We start from the raw sequence: 19,491 nt of genomic DNA, 5'->3' as shown, positions 1-19,491 counted from the left end.
TTCACACCACAGTATCAGACCACGCTTTGAAGATTACTGCTCTCGAAGTCAACGCTAATTCACAAGACGAATGCCTGCTAGCACTTGAAACAAGCTGTGCTTCACTGACAGAGAACAATGCTAAATTCGACACAACAATATCAGAGTCATCGGCTTGCCCGAATCAATTGAGTGTCCCCATCCCACCTCTTCTCTGAGCTGCTGGCGAAGGTCTTCGGGGGTGACCTGGACACTCGGCCTGAGTGCGACAGGGCCCAATGGTCACTCAACACCAAACCGATGCCGGAGCAGAGACCAAGGCCCATCACCATTCAGTATCAGCTTAAGGAGAAGATCATCCGTGAAGCCCGGACCAGAAGAGGCAAACTACTCTATCGAGGGACCCCCATCACCGTCTATGAAGACTACACTCCGGAGGTCATGCAGCAATGCTCCAGCTATTGAGAGGTGATGTCAGAACTCTACAACCGAGGCTTCGGAGGAACTTGGCATTGAATTATCTGATATTATATGGGATAGGAGTCTGTCTGTGATACAACTCTGCTCAGTTAGTAGTAGACACCAACTGATCCAATGTGAGGTCACTCACCATCTTCACTATTCTAACCGTAAGTTGCACAGGATTTATCCATCTGTCTCACCACTATGTGTCAGGTGTCATGTGTCAAAGAGCACTCTGTCTCATGCTTTCTGGTTCTGCCCTTCACTGACCGGATTCTGGGCCAGGGTATTTGACTGGTACTCTAAGGCCTACAAAATAACCCTTCAGCCAGAGGCAAAACTTGCCATCTTCGGCTGCTCGGAGTCCTCTTTGGACTTCCCTACGGCTGTGCAACAGTCTCTGACACAGGGGACAATCGTTACCAAGAAACTCATCCTGCAGGAGTGGAAGTCCCCCTCTCCACCCTCTTTTCAGCTGTGGCTGACGGACATGCTCTCTGTTATACGGATGGAGAGACTCAGCTTCCTGACTTGGGAGATTTCTAGTTGTTTGGGACCCGTTTCTGGCCTACCTCGACGAGGTCACGGGCGATGGGTGATATGCCCGGCTGGTCTCTCATAGACCCCTTCTTGTGCAGGATCCCATGCAATATATACAGTATATACATATATACTTACATATATTGTAAAAAAAACATTCACCACCCTGTAATATTGGAGTGTGTGTGTTTGTTTTTGTTTTTGTTTTCTGTTCGAGTTTGTTCGTTTTTGTGTGTTGGTGTTAAATAAAGGGAGAAAAGAAAACTGAAACTGATCTTTTTGTTGCATATTATCATTACTTGTTCTTGTAAAATATATATATATAATGATTGCTTGACTACTCACCCATGTACAATTGCACCTTGCTTTGCAATAAAAATATTCTTAAAAAAAATACAATAGGGTTCCAGCACCCACAGTGCCTGGACGGGCCTGGACCCATAATAATTGTATTGATGTTTATATAAATAGGATAGTATGGAGAATCAAAATGACTCTCTTTCTTCTCTTTCAGTGGGATAAAGCATTATCAGTGGCGCCAGGTGTCTCCATGAAATATTGGAAGAAACTCATGCAGAGGTAAGTCCAGTTTCATGTATCTCATTTTCAGCTTTTTCTAATAAGATGCATATTTAACAAATAGCATAGACTGTTTTTAAAGCACAAGGGTTATGGTTAGGGTTACGGTTACACATTTCCATTGCTTAACCAGGGGTCAAAGTCTGAGACTGTGGGCCTTCCCTCAGAAAAGGCTTGGAAAAATGTGACCCCCCCCCCCCCCCATCCCATCGCATAGACACTCAAGTCAACAATTGAGCCAAGATAGCCTGACATACTTCAGACTACACCAAATACATTCGTCTGTCTGAAGGTATTTCTCGGTTCTGACTCTGGGAAAGTGGGAAAAACAGTCAAATTCCCCCAAATTATCTCTGAACTATCTCTTTAACAGAATCACACACATTTAACCATTTCTAGACATGAACTCTGGACTATGTCCGTTGAATCAGGTCGGGACATTCCCCAGAGTTACCCTTCCAGACAAGAGGCATTGTTGTTTCCAGTCACAGCAGAAAAAGCCACCACACAAAAAAGTCCTTTCAAAGGTTTAATACCTGTAGTCTGGGTAGGGCAGCAGCACAGCAACAAACAGTTTCGGCACACAGGCCTTCCTCAGTGTTGATGTGTTGTTTTCTCACATCAGGAAAATCATCTGGTGTAGAATAGAGAGAGAGAGTGTGTGTGTGTGTGTGTGTGTGTGTGTGTGTGTGTGTGTGTGTGTGTGTGTGTGTGTGTGTGTGTGTGTGTGTGTGTGTGTGTGTGTGTGTGGGGTCTGACGTAGTGTGCTGCAGGAATCACAGTGTTAATGGGAGACAGACTTTTAATTAAATTTTTCAATGTAGACTACATCAGAAATCTATTAGACTACACCAGAGATATATTTCAGAAAGCAATTCTCCACTCCATCAACGCATTATTCAGGTGATAACGTGGGGAGGCAAAAAGTGAGCGCCTATTCTATGCTGTTTACACATCGCCCAAAACCTGGAGGTCAAATAGTGGTCACACTTACATTACAAACGGTGGAAAAGGTGATTTTACAACTGGCATTCATTTATTTCTCCCCACAAAAGTCGTCTCCCATTTTATTTTGGCGATAGGGTTACGATGTGCCAAAAAGTGAGCGCCTGTTTGCACATCGCGCAAAAGTCAGCTGTCAATAGTGATCGCGGTAACATTAAAACGCTGGAAAATGCGATTTTACAAGTGGCATTCAATCATATCCGACCCGTTTTCAATTTATTTCTCCCAATAAAATATATGTCTCGAATATAGCCTAATGCAGCACTATAATTTTCTTGTTGCATTTGCACGATTCAAACTGGCATATGGAGGAAAAGAAACAATGAAACTTTTACTTGTTTAGGGGCTGTGCACACTGGATGTGTGTATTTCAGATCAGAACACTTTGGAAATCATCTTGAGAGCGCTTCCAATGCGCACAGACAGTTTTTCTTGTTTTGTTTGTTTTGTTTTCCCCTGCCGTCGCGTGCAGTACAGTTCAGGACGCTACGATCACACGGACGGTAGCTAGCTAGTTTCGTCTGTTGTTGTTGATTGTTCGCACTGTAAACATGAAAGGGGTAGGGTCTACTCGCCAACACACAGCAACTAAAATCCACCAGAAAGCAAGATGACAAAAGTTAGGCACACAGTGAGATCCTTCTGAAGACAAAAATTGTCAGACATTCAAAAATATTTGTTAACCTATGAAAGGACATTTGGAGTGCTGGCTTTTTCTCTCTTTAATTAACTCTTTGCTTGCTTGCCCTGCACCCAGTGAGTTTTTTATCCATTTTGAGTGTGCTCGCTACCGGTGAGTTTTCTATGGGAATTATGTAACCTAATAAAACCATGACAAACAAATTCTCATTTTCAAATCAAGGTGTGTTCTTTTTTCAATGTAGGCTATAGTTGAAAATAAATGTGGCATTCTAAAGAGGCGGGGGTGTTGTGACCAAACGAATCAATAGTCAAATGTGGCAGAACCCCAGAGACAGACGGACACAAGGATTCAAATACAAGTAATGTTTAATAAAAAAATAATAATAGTACAGAAAGGGGCTGAACTAAATCTGGGGGCCTTCGTGGAGGGGAATGTATGGGTGTACGGGCAGAATGTAGGTGAGGTGTGTGTAGAACCAAAGTGTGAGTGGGGGTGTGTGTCTAACGTGCGTAGCTAGTGTGGTGCAGTTATATAGATGGCGCTGGGTGTTGTAAATGTGCGTGTAACCTGCTATCTGACCAAGTCCGAGATCCGAGAGGGGAAGTCCGAGGGAGAGAGAGCCGTAGTCCTGAGCAATGGGGGAGGTCCGTCCGAGAGAGGGTGATCCAGGAGTGGGGGAGAGCGGAGGGAGAGAGGGATCCGGAGGAGTAGAGGAGAACGGTGGAGGAGCTGGGAGACACTGGAGGGAGCCGGAGGGATGGAACCTTGGAGAGAGGAAGGACAGGTTGGAATTAGTAAAGCGCAAGCCAGAGTCGGATATTCAAAATAACCAAAACGGTAGGAACACGAACCACTGTGACCAGTACGATCAAGCACTGGCTTGTAGACTGCGGGCCCTCTTGTAGGAGCGGTGTCTCTGCGGATGATTGGTGGCACCTGATGAACTCGACACAGCTGGTGTAGATTGGGCTGATTGAGCTTGGGCAGGGGAGGAATGTGGTGAATGACTGAGAGACATAACAGTACTCCCCCCCTTATGGGAGGCACCGGACGACCGTCCAGGAGCACCCGGGTGGTCCCGGTAGAAATCGCCGAGCAGGGAGGGGTCTGCGAGATAGGACCGGGGCACCCAACTCCGGTCCTCCGGGCCGTAGCCCACCCAGTCCACCAGATACTGGAACCCCCTCCCCCGACGCCGAACCGCCAGCAGCTTGTCGACCGCCCAAACGGGGTCGCCATCCGACAGGATCTGGGGAGGAGGGGGAGCCGGAGCAGGGGGAGACAAGGGGCTGGTAGAGCATGGTTTTAGGAGTGAGACATGGAAAACTGGGTGTACCTTGAGAGCGGCAGGAAGGTCCAAACGGACCGCCGAGGGGTTGACGATGCGGGTGATGGTATAGGGGCCAACGTAGCGGGGGTCCAGCTTCCTGGAGGAGGTCTGGGAGGTCTGGAGGGGCAGGTCCCGGGCCAACAGCCAGACCTTCTGGCCAGGTCGATAGGCCGGGGCCGGCCTCCTCCGCCGGTTGGCTGAGCGCTGAGACCGCTCTGTGGCCCGTAGGATGGCAGCACGGGCGGCCTTCCAGATGTGCCGACACCGGCAGAGGTGGGCTCTGACGGATGGGACCGCCACCTCCAGCTCCTGCTGAGGAAACAGAGGAGGCTGGTAACCCAGGGAGCACTGGAATGGGGACATACCAGTGGCCGAGCTCTCCATGGTGTTGATGGAGTATTCCACCCAGGGTAGGAACTTGACCCAGGAGGCGGGGTTGCTGGTGGTCACACAACGTAAGGCCGCCTCCATGGCCTGGTTGGCGCGCTCTGCTTGCCCATTGGATTGGGGGTGGTACCCGGATGTCAGACTGACAGTGGCCCCCATTCCCCGGCAGAAGGCCTGCCACACCTTCGACGTGAACTGGGGGCCACGGTCGGACACGATGTCCTGGGGGATTCCATGGAGTCTAACCACATGGGAGACCAGGAGCTCAGCAGTCTCGGCAGCAGAGGGGAGTTTGGGCAGTGGGACGAAATGAACCGCCTTGGAAAAACGGTCGACGATGGTCAGGATGGTGTCCATGCCCTGGGACACGGGGAGGCCGGTAACAAAGTCCAGGGCAATGTGTGACCAGGGTCGACCGGGGACAGGGAGGGGATGCAGGAGGCCAGCTGGTGGACGATGGGAGGCCTTACTGCGGGCACAGATGGTGCAGGCGTCCACAAATTCCCTGACGTCCTCTTTGAGCTTGGGCCACCAGAACCGCCGTTGTACGAACTCCGCTGTCCGGCGTACGCCAGGGTGGCAGGCGAAGCGGCTCGAGTGACCCCACTCCAGCACCTGTGGACGGACGGCAGAGGGGACAAACAGCCGGTTCCGGGGCCCGTTTCCAGGGTCTGGCTGGGCGCGCTGGGCTCGTCTCACCAGCGACTCGACTCCCCAGGTGACGACACCCACCACCCGGGCTGGGGGAACGATGGTGTCGGGAGCGCTGGGAACGTCAGGGGACTCCTCGGGGAACATACGGGAGAGGGCATCGGCTCTGACGTTCTTAGAGCCCGGGCGGTAGGTGAGGGTGTAGTCGAACCGGCTGAAGAAGAGAGCCCAGCGCGCCTGCCTGGGATTCAGCCGCTTCGCCGTCCTCATGTAGGTCAGGTTTTTGTGGTCTGACCACACGAGGAACGGCTCCTTGGCTCCCTCCAACCAGTGTCTCCACTCCTCTAGGGCTGCGAAGACCGCCAGCAGCTCCTTATTTCCCACATCGTAGTTCTTCTCCGCAGGGTTGAAGCGTCGGGAGAAGTAGGCACACGGGTGGATCCTCTGGTCCTCCTCCGACCGCTGGGAGAGGATGGCTCCGATGCCCGCATCTGACGCGTCCACCTCTACGATGAACTGCCTTGATGGATCAGGGTGGGCGAGCACCGGAGCCGTCGTGAACCGCTCCTTAAGGGCAGAGAAGGCTGTCTCCGCCCTAGGGGTCCAGGTGAAAGGGCGGGAGGTGGAGGTGAGCGCGGTGAGGGGAGAAGACACTTGGCTAAAACCCTTAATGAAACGGCGGGTGAACCCGGAAAAGCCCAGGAAGCGCCTGAGTTGCGTCCGGTTGGTAGGGCGTGACCACTCCACCACAGCCTGGATCTTAGCAGGGTCCGCGCGCATCTGCCCCTTCTCCACGATGAAGCCAAGGTATTTCACGGAGGCGGAGTGGAAAACACATTTCTCGGATTTAACGAAAAGCCTGTTCTCCAGCAGCCTCTGGAGAACCAGGCGGACATGTTGGTAGTGTTCCTCCAGGGTCGGGGAGAAGACCAGGATGTCGTCCAGGTACACCACCACGAAGAAGTTCAGCATGTCGCGCAGCACATCATTGACTAACTCCTGGAAGACGGCGGGGGCATTGGAGAGGCCGAAGGGCATCACAAGGTACTCAAAGTGCCCGAGGTGAGTGTTGAAGGCCGTCTTCCATTCGTCCCCTTTCCGGACCCGCACCAAGTGATAAGCATTACGTAGGTCTAACTTAGTGAACACCCGGGCGTGAGTTAGTGGCTCGAAAGTGGAATTCAGAAGGGGAAGTGGGTACTTATTCTTCACCGTGATGTCATTAAGCCTACGATAGTCAATGCAGGGCCTCAGGCCGCCATCCTTCTTTGCCACAAAAAAGAAGCCCGCCGCTACGGGGGAAGACGATGGCCTTATCACTCCTGAGACAAGGGATTCGGAGATATAATTGCGCATTGCCTCCTTCTCCGGGGCTGAGAGATTGTATAGTCGCCCAGTGGGGAGAGCTGCCCCGGGAAGGAGTTCAATGGGACAATCATATGGCCGGTGAGGGGGAAGTGAAAGTGCGCTGTCCTTACTGAACACCGAAGCTAAGTCATGGTAAGTGGAGGGGACACCAGTGAGATCCGGGGGAGAGAGCACGGGCCTGGGGTTACTGGACGGAGAGGGGGCGGAGCGAAGACAGTTGGCATGACAGGCCACACTCCAACCCAGAATCCGCCCAGTAGCCCAGGAGATGTGAGGGTCGTGTCTCTCCAACCACGGTCTTCCTAACACTAGGGGCGCTGTGGGGGCATGTAACACAAAAAAACGTGCACTTTCAACGTGATTACCAGAGAGAGTGAGGGTGAGGGAGACAGTGCTGTGTGTGATGTTACCCAAAGAGTGCCCATCTATGGCCTGAGGAGACAGGGGACGGTCTAGAGGGACTAAGGGGATTCCTGCCTGACGAGCGAGAGAGACGTCCATCAGACACTCGTCAGCTCCTGAATCGATGAGTGCACTCACAGGGATAGACTCCTTATCCCAGGAGAGGGTAGCAGGGAAGAGGCGGTTGAGGCCCCCTTTGGGCTGGGGAATCATGGCACGGCTCACCAATACCCCCCTTACTGGTGAGCGGGGTCTTTTGGCCGGGTCGGACATGCGCGGATGAAGTGGCCGGTCTGCCCACAGTAGAGGCACAGCTGGTCCCGCAGTCTCTGCTCTCGCTCCTCTCGCGAGAGACGAGATCGGCCAATCTGCATCGGCTCCTCTCCCGTGCTGGACGCAGAACGAGCCGGTGGCAGCGAGAGGTGGCGAGAGGGCGGGGTCCAACTGTTTGTCACGGGGGTGATAGGTCTTGGGGATGTTCGGATGGGGGCCGAACGATGAGTGCGCTCCAGGCGGCGCTCCCGTAGCCTCTCATCCATCTGGAGAGCGAGAGTGATAAGCTCGTTGAGCGAGGAGGGGCGGTCTCTCACAATCAAGTCCTTGATGGTCTCACTCAGGCCCCGCCGGTAAGCGCTACGGAGCGCAGTATCTCCCCAACGGCTGTCAGCGGCTAGTATGCGGAACTCGAGGGTGTATTCTGCGGCAGACCGCGACCCCTGCTGGATTGCTAACAAACGACTGGCAGCGTCCTCCCCGTCCGTAAGATGATCGAATACGGAGCTGAACTCCTGACGGAAGGCGCTGTAGTCAGAGGAGAAACGGGAGTCTAGGTCTACCGCAGAAATAGCCCAGCTAAGTGCTTTGTCTACTAGGAGGGACATAATCAGCGCTATCTTGGCTCCATCTGACCCATACGTTGCAGGCTGATGACGGAAAAGCAACTCACATTGGTGGAGGAAACCCCTGCCTTGGTCGAAATCCCCACCGAAAACACGGGGACTGGCTAGCTTGGGCTCGGGCCGGGGTGGATCAGGACCAGGGGGAATCAAGGGCGGTGCTTCAGGGGGAGCTGGCGCGGCAGCTACGCCGGGACCAGCGTCCAGCTTCTGCTGGATGGAAGTCAGTGCGGCTGCCATGGTGGCCATTTGGTTAGAGAGGGCGGAGAGGGCATTGGACATAGAATGGGAGGAGTCCTGGAGCTCAGCAATCTGTCCTTGGACTGCGGGGAAGGCCCTGATTAACTCGGCTTGGAGGGAGGTGAGTTGAGCCGCATGTTCCTTGACTACTCTTTCAAGAGGGGAGGGTAAAGTTGCGGGCTTAGGGCCGCCCGTCTGCCCCGGGGCTCCGCCTTGACTCATCATGGCTTGATCGTTCTGTTGTGACCAAACGAATCAATAGTCAAATGTGGCAGAACCCCAGAGACAGACGGACACAAGGATTCAAATACAAGTAATGTTTAATAAAAAAATAATAATAGTACAGAAAGGGGCTGAACTAAATCTGGGGGCCTTCGTGGAGGGGAATGTATGGGTGTACGGGCAGAATGTAGGTGAGGTGTGTGTAGAACCAAAGTGTGAGTGGGGGTGTGTGTCTAACGTGCGTAGCTAGTGTGGTGCAGTTATATAGATGGCGCTGGGTGTTGTAAATGTGCGTGTAACCTGCTATCTGACCAAGTCCGAGATCCGAGAGGGGAAGTCCGAGGGAGAGAGAGCCGTAGTCCTGAGCAATGGGGGAGGTCCGTCCGAGAGAGGGTGATCCAGGAGTGGGGGAGAGCGGAGGGAGAGAGGGATCCGGAGGAGTAGAGGAGAACGGTGGAGGAGCTGGGAGACACTGGAGGGAGCCGGAGGGATGGAACCTTGGAGAGAGGAAGGACAGGTTGGAATTAGTAAAGCGCAAGCCAGAGTCGGATATTCAAAATAACCAAAACGGTAGGAACACGAACCACTGTGACCAGTACGATCAAGCACTGGCTTGTAGACTGCGGGCCCTCTTGTAGGAGCGGTGTCTCTGCGGATGATTGGTGGCACCTGATGAACTCGACACAGCTGGTGTAGATTGGGCTGATTGAGCTTGGGCAGGGGAGGAATGTGGTGAATGACTGAGAGACATAACAGGGGGATGAGTGTGTGCACGCGTGAGGTCGTGAGGTTTTGGAGAGAGAGGGACATCCATGCCTTGCATAATGTATCCAAGTGCGGATTTCCTGCACTGCGCAGAGAATACTGTGTGCGCACAAGCGCAGTGGCGTAAAAATTGAGAGCACCCAAGAACATTTTTTCAAACCCCTCTAGAACGCTTATTTTGGCACGGGCAATGCCCAAACCCGTGTTTACGTTCGGAACATGGCGATGGTACCTTCGCCAGAGTGCAAAATGACACTTGCTGGAGGCAGATGATAGGCTAAGAGATGCGCAAAGGCCAGTATTTAGCATGGACACGCCTGGGCCACGCGTACACCTGTGTATGCGCTTAGATTCCAGCGCAAAACTGGATGGTGGAGGCAAACGATAGCTTAAGACGCAGAGAAGATAGCAATAAGAGGCGCGCTGAGCAAACAATATCATTGTACGACGATAGGGCCCTACAGGTGCAGGCTCAACATTTGGAGGGACAATAAAGATTTGACGTGAAATTAACTAAATCACAGATGAGATGACTCATCCTTGTATTACATGAGATGGGGTCTTGAACTAAATCAGAGATGACTCATCAGAGATGGGGACAGGGGCTCGGCCAGGGATTTTGGGCCCCATGAAAGGGTACCGTATCGGGCCCACGGTTGAAAAATTTTGGCCATTTGAAGCCCAATTTGGAGGAATATCTCATTTTAAATTAATATTCAGATTAGACTATTGTAATGTCATTATTTACCCTTTCTCACTCACCTCCATATCATCTATACCTGCTCTCCTTGCCCTGTTGAATTATCATGCTCTCTGTTTATCTCTCCCTCTTTGCTCTGACTACCCCAGAGTGAACAAAGAAATACTATCGGTAAACTAATGACTTAGAAAGAATATTGATACACATATGGAGTCCAACAGGAGTCTGTTATTATAGACTGTTGTAGGCCAGGGACAACTGATTTAGTATGAATGGCTTGAATTTTTTTTTAAATCCCTGCATTGATTAAATATTGGCTAGAAGAGGAGCGAAATGTAAACACTCCAAAATTTCTGTGAAGTAACAGCCTATTTCACTATGGACTAACCGCTTAATTTCCAGTAGGATATACAAAAGTTGAATAACATTCACTAGGACGGTTAGGATAAGACAAGAGTATCACTATAAACTCTCAGATCCTGTAAGTCCACTGAGTAGGAAATTATTATGTAGGACTAGTATAGTATAGCCATCACAGGAAAAAATAAAAGGCTTCTTGCAGATTTGGACAATATCACAGCATCATGTTCGATTTAACATACATTATCTTTAATATCACAATCAAATTCATTCATATCCATAATGTTTATTACTCTTATGGAGCACAGGAACGTTTTGGAGAGTAGATGGAGAACGGAGATGTCATGTCAGATCCAAAGAGATTGCAAACTGGTTTGTAACTAATTGAATTACTACTTATTTTTCATTCTCAGGCTTTCATATATTTCTGCTTACTTGTAAAGTGGAAAGCCCTCCTTCTTATAAACAGAATAAGGTATAGCACTCCATGGTTTTGTAGAAATGTGACCCTAACCCTAACCCTATCTAAACAGCTGTTCTAATCATTCTGATTGTGATTCCATATAGCACAAACGTTACACGCGGCCAGGAAACCGCATCAAACTATTTGGAAATACTTGGTCGGGGGAGGGGGTGAAATACCTTAAATGTCATGGCTGAGTTTCAGAATTTAAGCGACCTTAGGTTCTGTGAAAGGTGCTATATAAATCCACAACATTCTTATTATAAAAGGAATCCATTCTGATTAGAGGAATATAGCCTACGGTAAAACATTTAAAACACAAGTAACCATACATACAGGGGAGATTTTCAAGTGTTCCCCAATTTTAAACACTAAAGGGTGCATGAAAGAAAGGAAAAAGGGAAAAACACAAGAGGAACAGTGGACACAAGTATCTCCTTTTGCCTGACGCGGCTGGATCTGCCAGTGTTTCGTCATTAAGAAGGTGTTAAGAATGCCCCAGACCCTTCTTACAAAACCTTCTTAACGAAAGATCATCTTAGCGCTAAGAAGCTTTTGGGAAACGCAGCCTTCTTAACGGAAGATCATTTTAGGCTAAGAAGCAATCGGGAAACGCGTTGGCTTCGTTGGCTTCTTACGGGAGCCTTAAGAAGGGTCAAAGAAGCTTCTTAGCGCTGAGAAGCTTTTGGGAAACACATGCCTTCGTAACGAAAGATCATCTTAGGCTAAGAAGCAATTGGTAAACGCGTTTGCTTCTTAAGGGGGCCTTAACCCTAGAACACTAACGTGATTTAAAGTCACACCATCACTAACGTCGGGTGTATTTCACCCGATGCAATATACCCCATAAAACATACTTCTCATCAAAATATCTTAAAGTACAACAATACATGGCAAATTGAGGTAGCCTACTCTTCTTTTGTTTTTAAATGTGAAATATCACAAAAAACACAAAAAAGTTTATTATGGGGGACACTATAAAAAATATGTCAAATTCGGGAAAAATGAGGTAATCGTTATAAAAAAATCCCCCCCCCCCCCCCAAAAAAAAACAGGAGCTCCCAACTTCTCCTTCGGTCCACCCATTCATGGGACTTGTGTGGTGAAAAAAAAAAAAATCACCACAATACCATTGTAACTAACCCGAAGATATTTTACCCTCTATCACTAACGTCGGGTGAAAATCACCCGAACACGTAGCCGGTAGAAAAAACCATGAATGGGAGCAGGGAAACAAACCTACATTCAATGACGTTAGTGAGCATCCTGAAGGTACCTAAGGACCCGCCCACCTCAGACAGCAGCAAGACAATGAAAATCACGTGAATTCAATTGTCCGGGTGAAAATCACCCGACGTTAGTGTTCTAGGGTTAAGAAGGGTTAAAGAAGCTTCTTATCGCTAAGAAGCTTTTGGGAAACCCAGCCAATGACAACTTTGACCATTTCATTTGTTTAATTGGCTCTCTTGCCTTATTTAGACATGATGATGCTGCTGCTGCCATGATGCATTTCTGATAGAATAAAATATTATATTAATGACGATAGGTTAATAATTTAATACTGTAAACAATTCCAGAGTCTTCAATGTTTTTAGGGCCCCTGTCAGGGCCCCTGTCAGTCAAGGGCCCTTGGAATCGTCCACAGTTTCCGATACAATCCTGCCCCACTGGATGGGGCATACGACTTGGTCACACTTAAGTCGCACACTGACTTGAGACTCATCCTCAAAAGTCTTGAGACTCAACTCGGAGATTTGGGACTGGTGAACAATCACTATTATTTATTTATTTTGGTGCATTAACATTAAGGAATTGTCTACTAATCAATGCTGATACTGTATGCTAATAGAGGGAGTGAGGATAATACAGTTCTTGCTATGCAGTGTTCTCAGCAGACCGGATTGCATGCAGCAGATGATAGCAGGCTCATTACAACTTGGATTTGTGACCAAAGACTTGAGAGACTTGACTTGGACTTGCCCCTCAAAGATTTGAGACTTGACTTGGACTCTCGCTCAAAGATTTAAGACTTGACTTGGACTCTAGCTCAAAGATTTGAGAATTGACTTGGACTTGCAAAAAACAACAACTTGTGAGCATTAATGAGGATTCATGAATGTGTCATACAACTATACAACTGTTCTTGGGTTAGGTATGTGTTGTATGGGAGTTCATGTAACATAACGTGTTCTTTAACGGTATCTGTTAGGTATGTGTTGTATGGGAGTTCATGTAACAGAACATGTTCTTTAACGGTATCTGTTGAATTATAACCTGCTTATGTCCCAGGAGAGCTGAGCAGCTGATGGCTGAAGATAATGATGATGCTATCCCCTACTGCATTGCCACAGGAGACATCAGAAAACTAGTGACTTTCTTCACTGGCAGAGGACAACTTAACGAGGCATTGCTAGTAGCACAGGTATAAGAGGGAGGGAAGGATTTAATACGTTGGTGGGGTAATGAGATACACAGTAATAGTGTTTATTGTTGGGAGGAAATCTATATATTTTCTTTAAATACTAGCTGAGCAAAGCACAAATCCATAGACTTGTTTTTTACATTCAAATTGGTCAAAGTATGGAAGTCCAATGGAGGTTTTCGGGATTTTTTTTTGGTCTTTTTAAACAAGAATCAACTTTGTCAACCAAGGACCAATTGGGGGTCCAGGTAGTGCAGCGGCAGATGCCTTGCATACCAACACAAGGGTCGCAGGTTCGAGCCCCTGTGTTACCTCCAGCTTTGTCAAGCGTCCATACAGTGCACATTTGGCCGTGTCTGTGGGTGGAAGCTAGATTAAGGGTATGGGTCCTGCTCGCTGCACTCCTCGCTGTCAGGTATTTTACAACTCTCCCCAGATCGGTAGAGGGGGGTGGACCAATGACTGGGACAGCAGGGGAATTGGCCAAGTACAATTCTAGAGGGGGAAAAACAGTAAAAAAAATGTGTCTACCAATTAAGGCATGATAAACACACACACACACACACACACACACACACACACAGTTTTGACAGTTTGCGCAGCAAATGCTGTCTTTCTAACAAAAAAAACATGGGGAATACTGGTGATAAAAAATCATGATGGCTGTAGTGATCAATCCATTTTATATTTATATATAGTGCCAAATCACAAGCGTGATCTCAAGGCGCTTAAATAACAACGATGATGTTGTCTATGTTGATTTTGCTTATTCCTAGGGAGCGTGTGAAGGGAACATCCATGCACCTCAAAGCTCCTCCATCATCCACACAAGCAATGATGTGGACAACAGACAACAATACCAGGGGTACGTAAACACACACACACACACACACACACACACACACACACACGCAAAATTTGTGTAAAGTGTTAGAATACATAGAATAAGCTTCCCTCGTTGTTTACAGTCCGACGACGTCTCATATGCAGTTATGTTTATAGAGATTAGACAAATTGTTGTCTGGACCTAAAACACCTACAATCTAAAACACCTACAATCTAAAACACCTACAATCTAAAACACCTACAATCGATTAACTCAACTCACTCAATTTTTGCGTCAATCGGACTGTAAACGATGACCGCGGTGTACAGACTCTACACCGGAAACCCCAAAATATCATCCTTCTGGACTGGACTTGAAACTATAGGGCTACCAATATGGGTTTCACTGAATTGGTATCAGTATACAATATTTTTGCTGATCTTCAATATCTTAAGTGTGTTCAACTGTGCAATAACGGCCTCAATTGATGCGCAAGATGGCGCACACTGGCGTGTAAAGCAGAGGTTTAGTTCTCGTTTCTTTTGCAAAGTGTAACAAGAACGTCTATTTTTGTGCAGTTTTGTAAACGCCTAAATGTGCGTAATTTTAGAGCCGAAGAACTCTTTGCTTCAGAGCTTTGGAACTCTCTAGTGGTAATGCCCGTATGCGACTGTGAACGTTGCTGCCTGGATACGCTAGCCGGTAGGTGGCTAGGTTAGCCTTCGCTCAAACGAACGGAGTGAGTGGACGTTTACAACACTAGAGCCTCGGAAAGAGTGGACTTTCCGGCGAGAGTGGCCAAGAACTCTCTGTTATCCAGAGCTTGGACCCTACATCCTCCCTGCTTCATCTCACACCTGCTAACCTGGCTGGGTCTGTCTGGGCTCGGTTAGCCCGGTGACAGTCTGCCTCCCCTCAGCTAGCTGGATAGCTTGCTAGCTAGCCACCAGCTAGCCGCCCGGTCGGATGGCTCCCCGGGCTCGAGTGAAGCCGGAGATATACACCACCGTCGATGGCAAGGTTATTGTGGAGGATGAACTACTTAATTTCCTTGCTGTTAAAATCAAGACGCTAAGTCAGGATGAAATTGTTCTCCTGACTACTAAAACCTTTGGCTCTGAAGGGATAGAGGCATCTAAGAAAGTGCTGTTTGAGCTGTGCCCTAACTCTCCGGTATGTTATGTTGCTCATAAAGGAGCTCAGAGGGACGCGAACAACATAAAAAGTTGCCTCAAACTATTGAACGAGTTTGGGGAGAAAATACCCAGATTTGTTTCCCACTACTTGGATGAGTTGCCTCCGGTAACTTTTTCTAACATGGATGTCTCGAGCCTACTCGGGAAAATGGAGCAGATGTATACTGAGGCGTGCGCTTTGAAACGGGTGGTGCAGCTTCAGGCGGACGTCAGTGAAGAGTTTCGAGCCATCACCGTGGAGATCAATAACCGAGTGGGTGCACTGGAGTGCCCCACTGACCGGCTGGCTGACCCGGGGCGGGATGGAGGTCCAGCTGAGATTGCGGACTGGGTACCTGGAGCTAGTGTGAGCATTGAGGCTGCGGGCTTGAATGGCGTTGCTACGGAGAAGAATGCTGCTACGGCGGGGGGCCCCGGCCTGGATGCAGGTGTAAGAGCTGTGCCGGTCTGTGCTCAGGATCAGCGAGGATCAGAGAGGAATGGTCCTGGTGGGCTGGCGCCACTGCCAGTTTCACTGAAATGGGCCAGTGTTGTGAGGAACGGCCGACGCCAGCTGGGCTCGGAGAAGGCTGCTGTTCGGGGTAGGCTGAGCACCGCCCCCCCCCCCGGTCGGAGAAAGAGGCCCAATGCGGTTCCAATCGTAGGCACTGGTACTGTGAGTAACATTAAAACTGTTAAAACTAGACTGGTGAGTGTCTTTGCCAGCAGGTTCTCGCCTGACCTAGACGCAAACGTCCTATCTGCACATCTTGGACATACTGGGCCGTGAGGTCACTTGCTGTAAGATCGACACTTTTCACAGTAGATTCAGCTCAGTCAAAGTCTCGGCTGAATGTAATGAGATTGGGGATATGTACAATCCAGAGCTGTGGCCAGATGGGGTGCTGGTGCGTCGCTACTACGAGCCCCGTAAGACCAGAGTCCTAGGATTGGGCACTACACCTGCTGCGGGGGGTTCTGGCGTCCAAGAGGGTGCTCTGACCTCATCTTGATTCTTGTTAATATGCGTGTTGGACCATACAATTGTCGGGGGCTACGCCTTAGCAGTGGGGCTGGAGACATAGCAAGACGCTCTGTAGTTGACAACTTGCTACAAGAATGTGACATTTTATGTTTACAGGAAACCTTTTTACCCAGGCAGGACCTGGGTAAACTGAATGCTTTAATGATAACTTTTACGGGGCTGGGGAATCCACAACTGACCACAACTCCTGTTCTGATAATGTTAAGATCACACTCTTTAGGGCTTACTGTACCCCTATTTATACTGCCCCCTTGTGGGTAAAGTTTAAGAAGGCGAGCATGCATAAACTTCAGGTTGCCTATAATGACTGCATGCACATCTTGCTGAAAAAGCCCAGGTGGAGCAATGCTAGTGACCTGTTCTGTAAGGCGGGGGTGGCCACTTTCCAGGCGCTCCTGAGAAATCTGAGGTACAGGTTCATCTGTAGATTGAACGTGTCTCAGAATGCCATTATTAAGTTGCTCACTGATCCTGGGCTAAGCACTGTGAGATACCAGTCACATATGTGGAAATTCTGGTATGATTCTCTTTTTTAATGTTTCTTTGTTCTTTTGTTGTGCTCTTGCGTGCTTTTTGTAATTGTGTATGTGACATCTATGGACCAAGTGTCTGTCAATAAAGGTTTGATTGATTGATTGATTGATTGATTGATTGATTGAATGTTTCACTTATATAGATCGGTACACAACTGTACAATATCTGACTTATAGCCTTGTTTACAATCGAGTGTGGTTTACGTATACAGTACTTATATTGTACATTATACACATATTTATAACAGACACTTTACATCACACTTAGTATTGCAACTATATCCTTTATTCCTAATGCAATTAATGTAGTCTATAAACTACAGTAATGTGAACAGGGGACATGAGAATTGAGGAGTGCAATACTGACTAATCTATGATATGATGTGTTGTCACTAGGCTGTTGATGTTCCCTTCTGTAGACATGTCTGTGGTTTTTGTGGCTTTTATGTAATTTTTGTAAACATGTTTGTGTTTGTACGTAATTGGGTGAGACCAATGACACATTTCCTGCCTTGGCTGGACAATAAAGTTTTTTCTATTTCTATTTCGATTGTAAATAGCAGTTAATTTGTTTAAATGTACCTCTGTCAACTCACTGTTCTTGTCTGTTTAGCTTGTATGCCAAAAATACCAAAAAGGCCAAGTGTTCAGTGTTTCCCCAGGAACCTCCAGTTGACCACACTCATTCATATTCTCATTCCCAGACAGAGGTGACCTCACTGACACTGACTGAGCAATGTGCCATTTTTAACAGCCACAGCACCGCCGCTGGCTATGGGTGCCCTGAGCATAGTTGCTTCCTCCCAAGAACAACACACAAATACAATCTTCTTTAATAAAGTGAAGATAGATACAGTGGGGAGAACAAGTATTTGATACACTGCCGATTTTGCAGGTTTTCCCACTTACAAAGCATGTAGAGGTCTAATTTTTATCATAGGTACACTTCAACTCTGAGAGATGGAATCTAAAACAAAAATCCAGAAAATCACATTGTATGATTTTTAAGTAATTAATTTGCATTTTATTGCATGAAATAAGTCAGAAGTCAGAAAAACAGAACTTAATATTTGGTAAAGAAACCTTAGTTTGCAATTACAGAGATCAGACGTTTCGTGTAGTTCTTGACCAGGTTTGCACACACTGCAGCAGGGATTTTGGCCCACTCCTCCATACAGCTCCCTCCAAGATTTTCTATTGGGTTCAGGTCTGGAGACTGGCTAGCAGTGTTGGGAGTAACTAGTTACTAAGTAACTAGTTACTGTAACTTAACTACTTCTTGCAGTAACTAGTAATGTAACTAATTACTTTTAAAATGTAGTAACTCAGTTACAGTTACTACAATAGTAACTGGGCTAGTTACTTTAGGACATGAAAATAATGGACAACTTCCTGAATCCTTCACTTCAGGATTATCCCGTTTCTGATCCTCAGACCTCGTCCAGGGAGAGAGCTGCAGCTGCAGCCAGAGTCCCAGAGGCTAATGACCTTGATAGGCTATAAGCCTCCCCAATAAGTGAATGTTCAATGCCAGACTGTGGCACAGCAACACTAACATAATGTGTGCATTAATAACAATCGAAGCAGACTTTGTGCAGACTAGTAACTTTAAGGTAATTAAATTACTTTTTGAGAGAAGTAACTAGTAACTGTAACTAATTACCAATTTTCAGTAACTTGCCCAACACTGCTGGCTAGGCCACTCCAGGACCTTGAGATGCTTCTTATGGAGCCACTCCTTAGTTGCCCTGGCTGTGTGTTTCGGGTCGTCATGCTGGAAGACCCAGCCACGACCCATCTTCAATGCTCTTATTGAGGGAAGGAGGTTGTTGGCCAAGATCTCGCGATACATGGCCCGATCCATCCTCCCCTCAATACAGTGCATTCGTCCTGTCCCCTTTGCAGAAAAGCATCCCCAAAGAAGGCTGTTTCCACCTCCATGCTTCACGGTTGGGATAGTGTTCTTGGGGTTGTACTCATCCTTCTTCTTCCTCCAAACACGGCGAGTGGAGTTTATGCCACAAAGCTCTATTTTGGTCTCATCAGAGCACATGACCTCCTCTGGATCATCCAGATGGTCATTGGCAAACCTCAGATGGGCCTGGACATGCGCTGGCTTGAGCAGGGGGACAGTGCGTGCGCTGCAGGACTTTAATCCATTACGGAGTAGTGTGTTACTAATGGTTTTCTTTGAGACTGTGGTCCCAGCTCTCTTCAGGTCATTGACCAGGTCCTGCCGTGTAGTTCTGGGCTGATCCCTCACCTTTCTCATGCAAATTAATTACTTAAAAATCATACAATGTGATTTTCTGGATTTTTTTTTAGATTCCATCTGTCACAGTTGAAGTGTACCTATGATCTACATCCTTTGTAAGTGGGAAAACCTGCAAAATCGGCAGTGTATCAAATACTTGTTCTCCCCACTGTAGATAGATAGATAGATAGATAGATAGACTCTTGTTTGGCCAGTCTCCTCCACAGGGTCTGTGAGTCTGTGA

The 19,491-nt window shown here is 48.0% G+C and overlaps 1 protein-coding gene across 1 annotated transcript in view; it reads left to right on the top strand.

Moving 5' to 3' along the window:
• Positions 1 to 19,491, top strand: part of LOC310782218 (WD repeat-containing protein 17-like) — a 150,101-nt gene that overhangs the window by 86,690 nt on the left and 43,920 nt on the right. The window contains exons 27-29 of the mRNA XM_083642900.1: positions 1,496 to 1,560; positions 13,282 to 13,414; positions 14,191 to 14,279. Of these exons, the coding sequence (XP_083499026.1) occupies positions 1,496 to 1,560; positions 13,282 to 13,414; positions 14,191 to 14,279 (287 nt within the window). The remainder of the gene's footprint in view (positions 1 to 1,495; positions 1,561 to 13,281; positions 13,415 to 14,190; positions 14,280 to 19,491) is intronic.

This window comes from Poromitra crassiceps (genome assembly GCF_964638095.1).
Source record: "Poromitra crassiceps genome assembly, chromosome: 9".
NCBI classification, from domain to species: domain Eukaryota; kingdom Metazoa; phylum Chordata; class Actinopteri; order Beryciformes; family Melamphaidae; genus Poromitra; species Poromitra crassiceps.
This window is presented reverse-complemented; position numbering and strand designations above follow the sequence as displayed.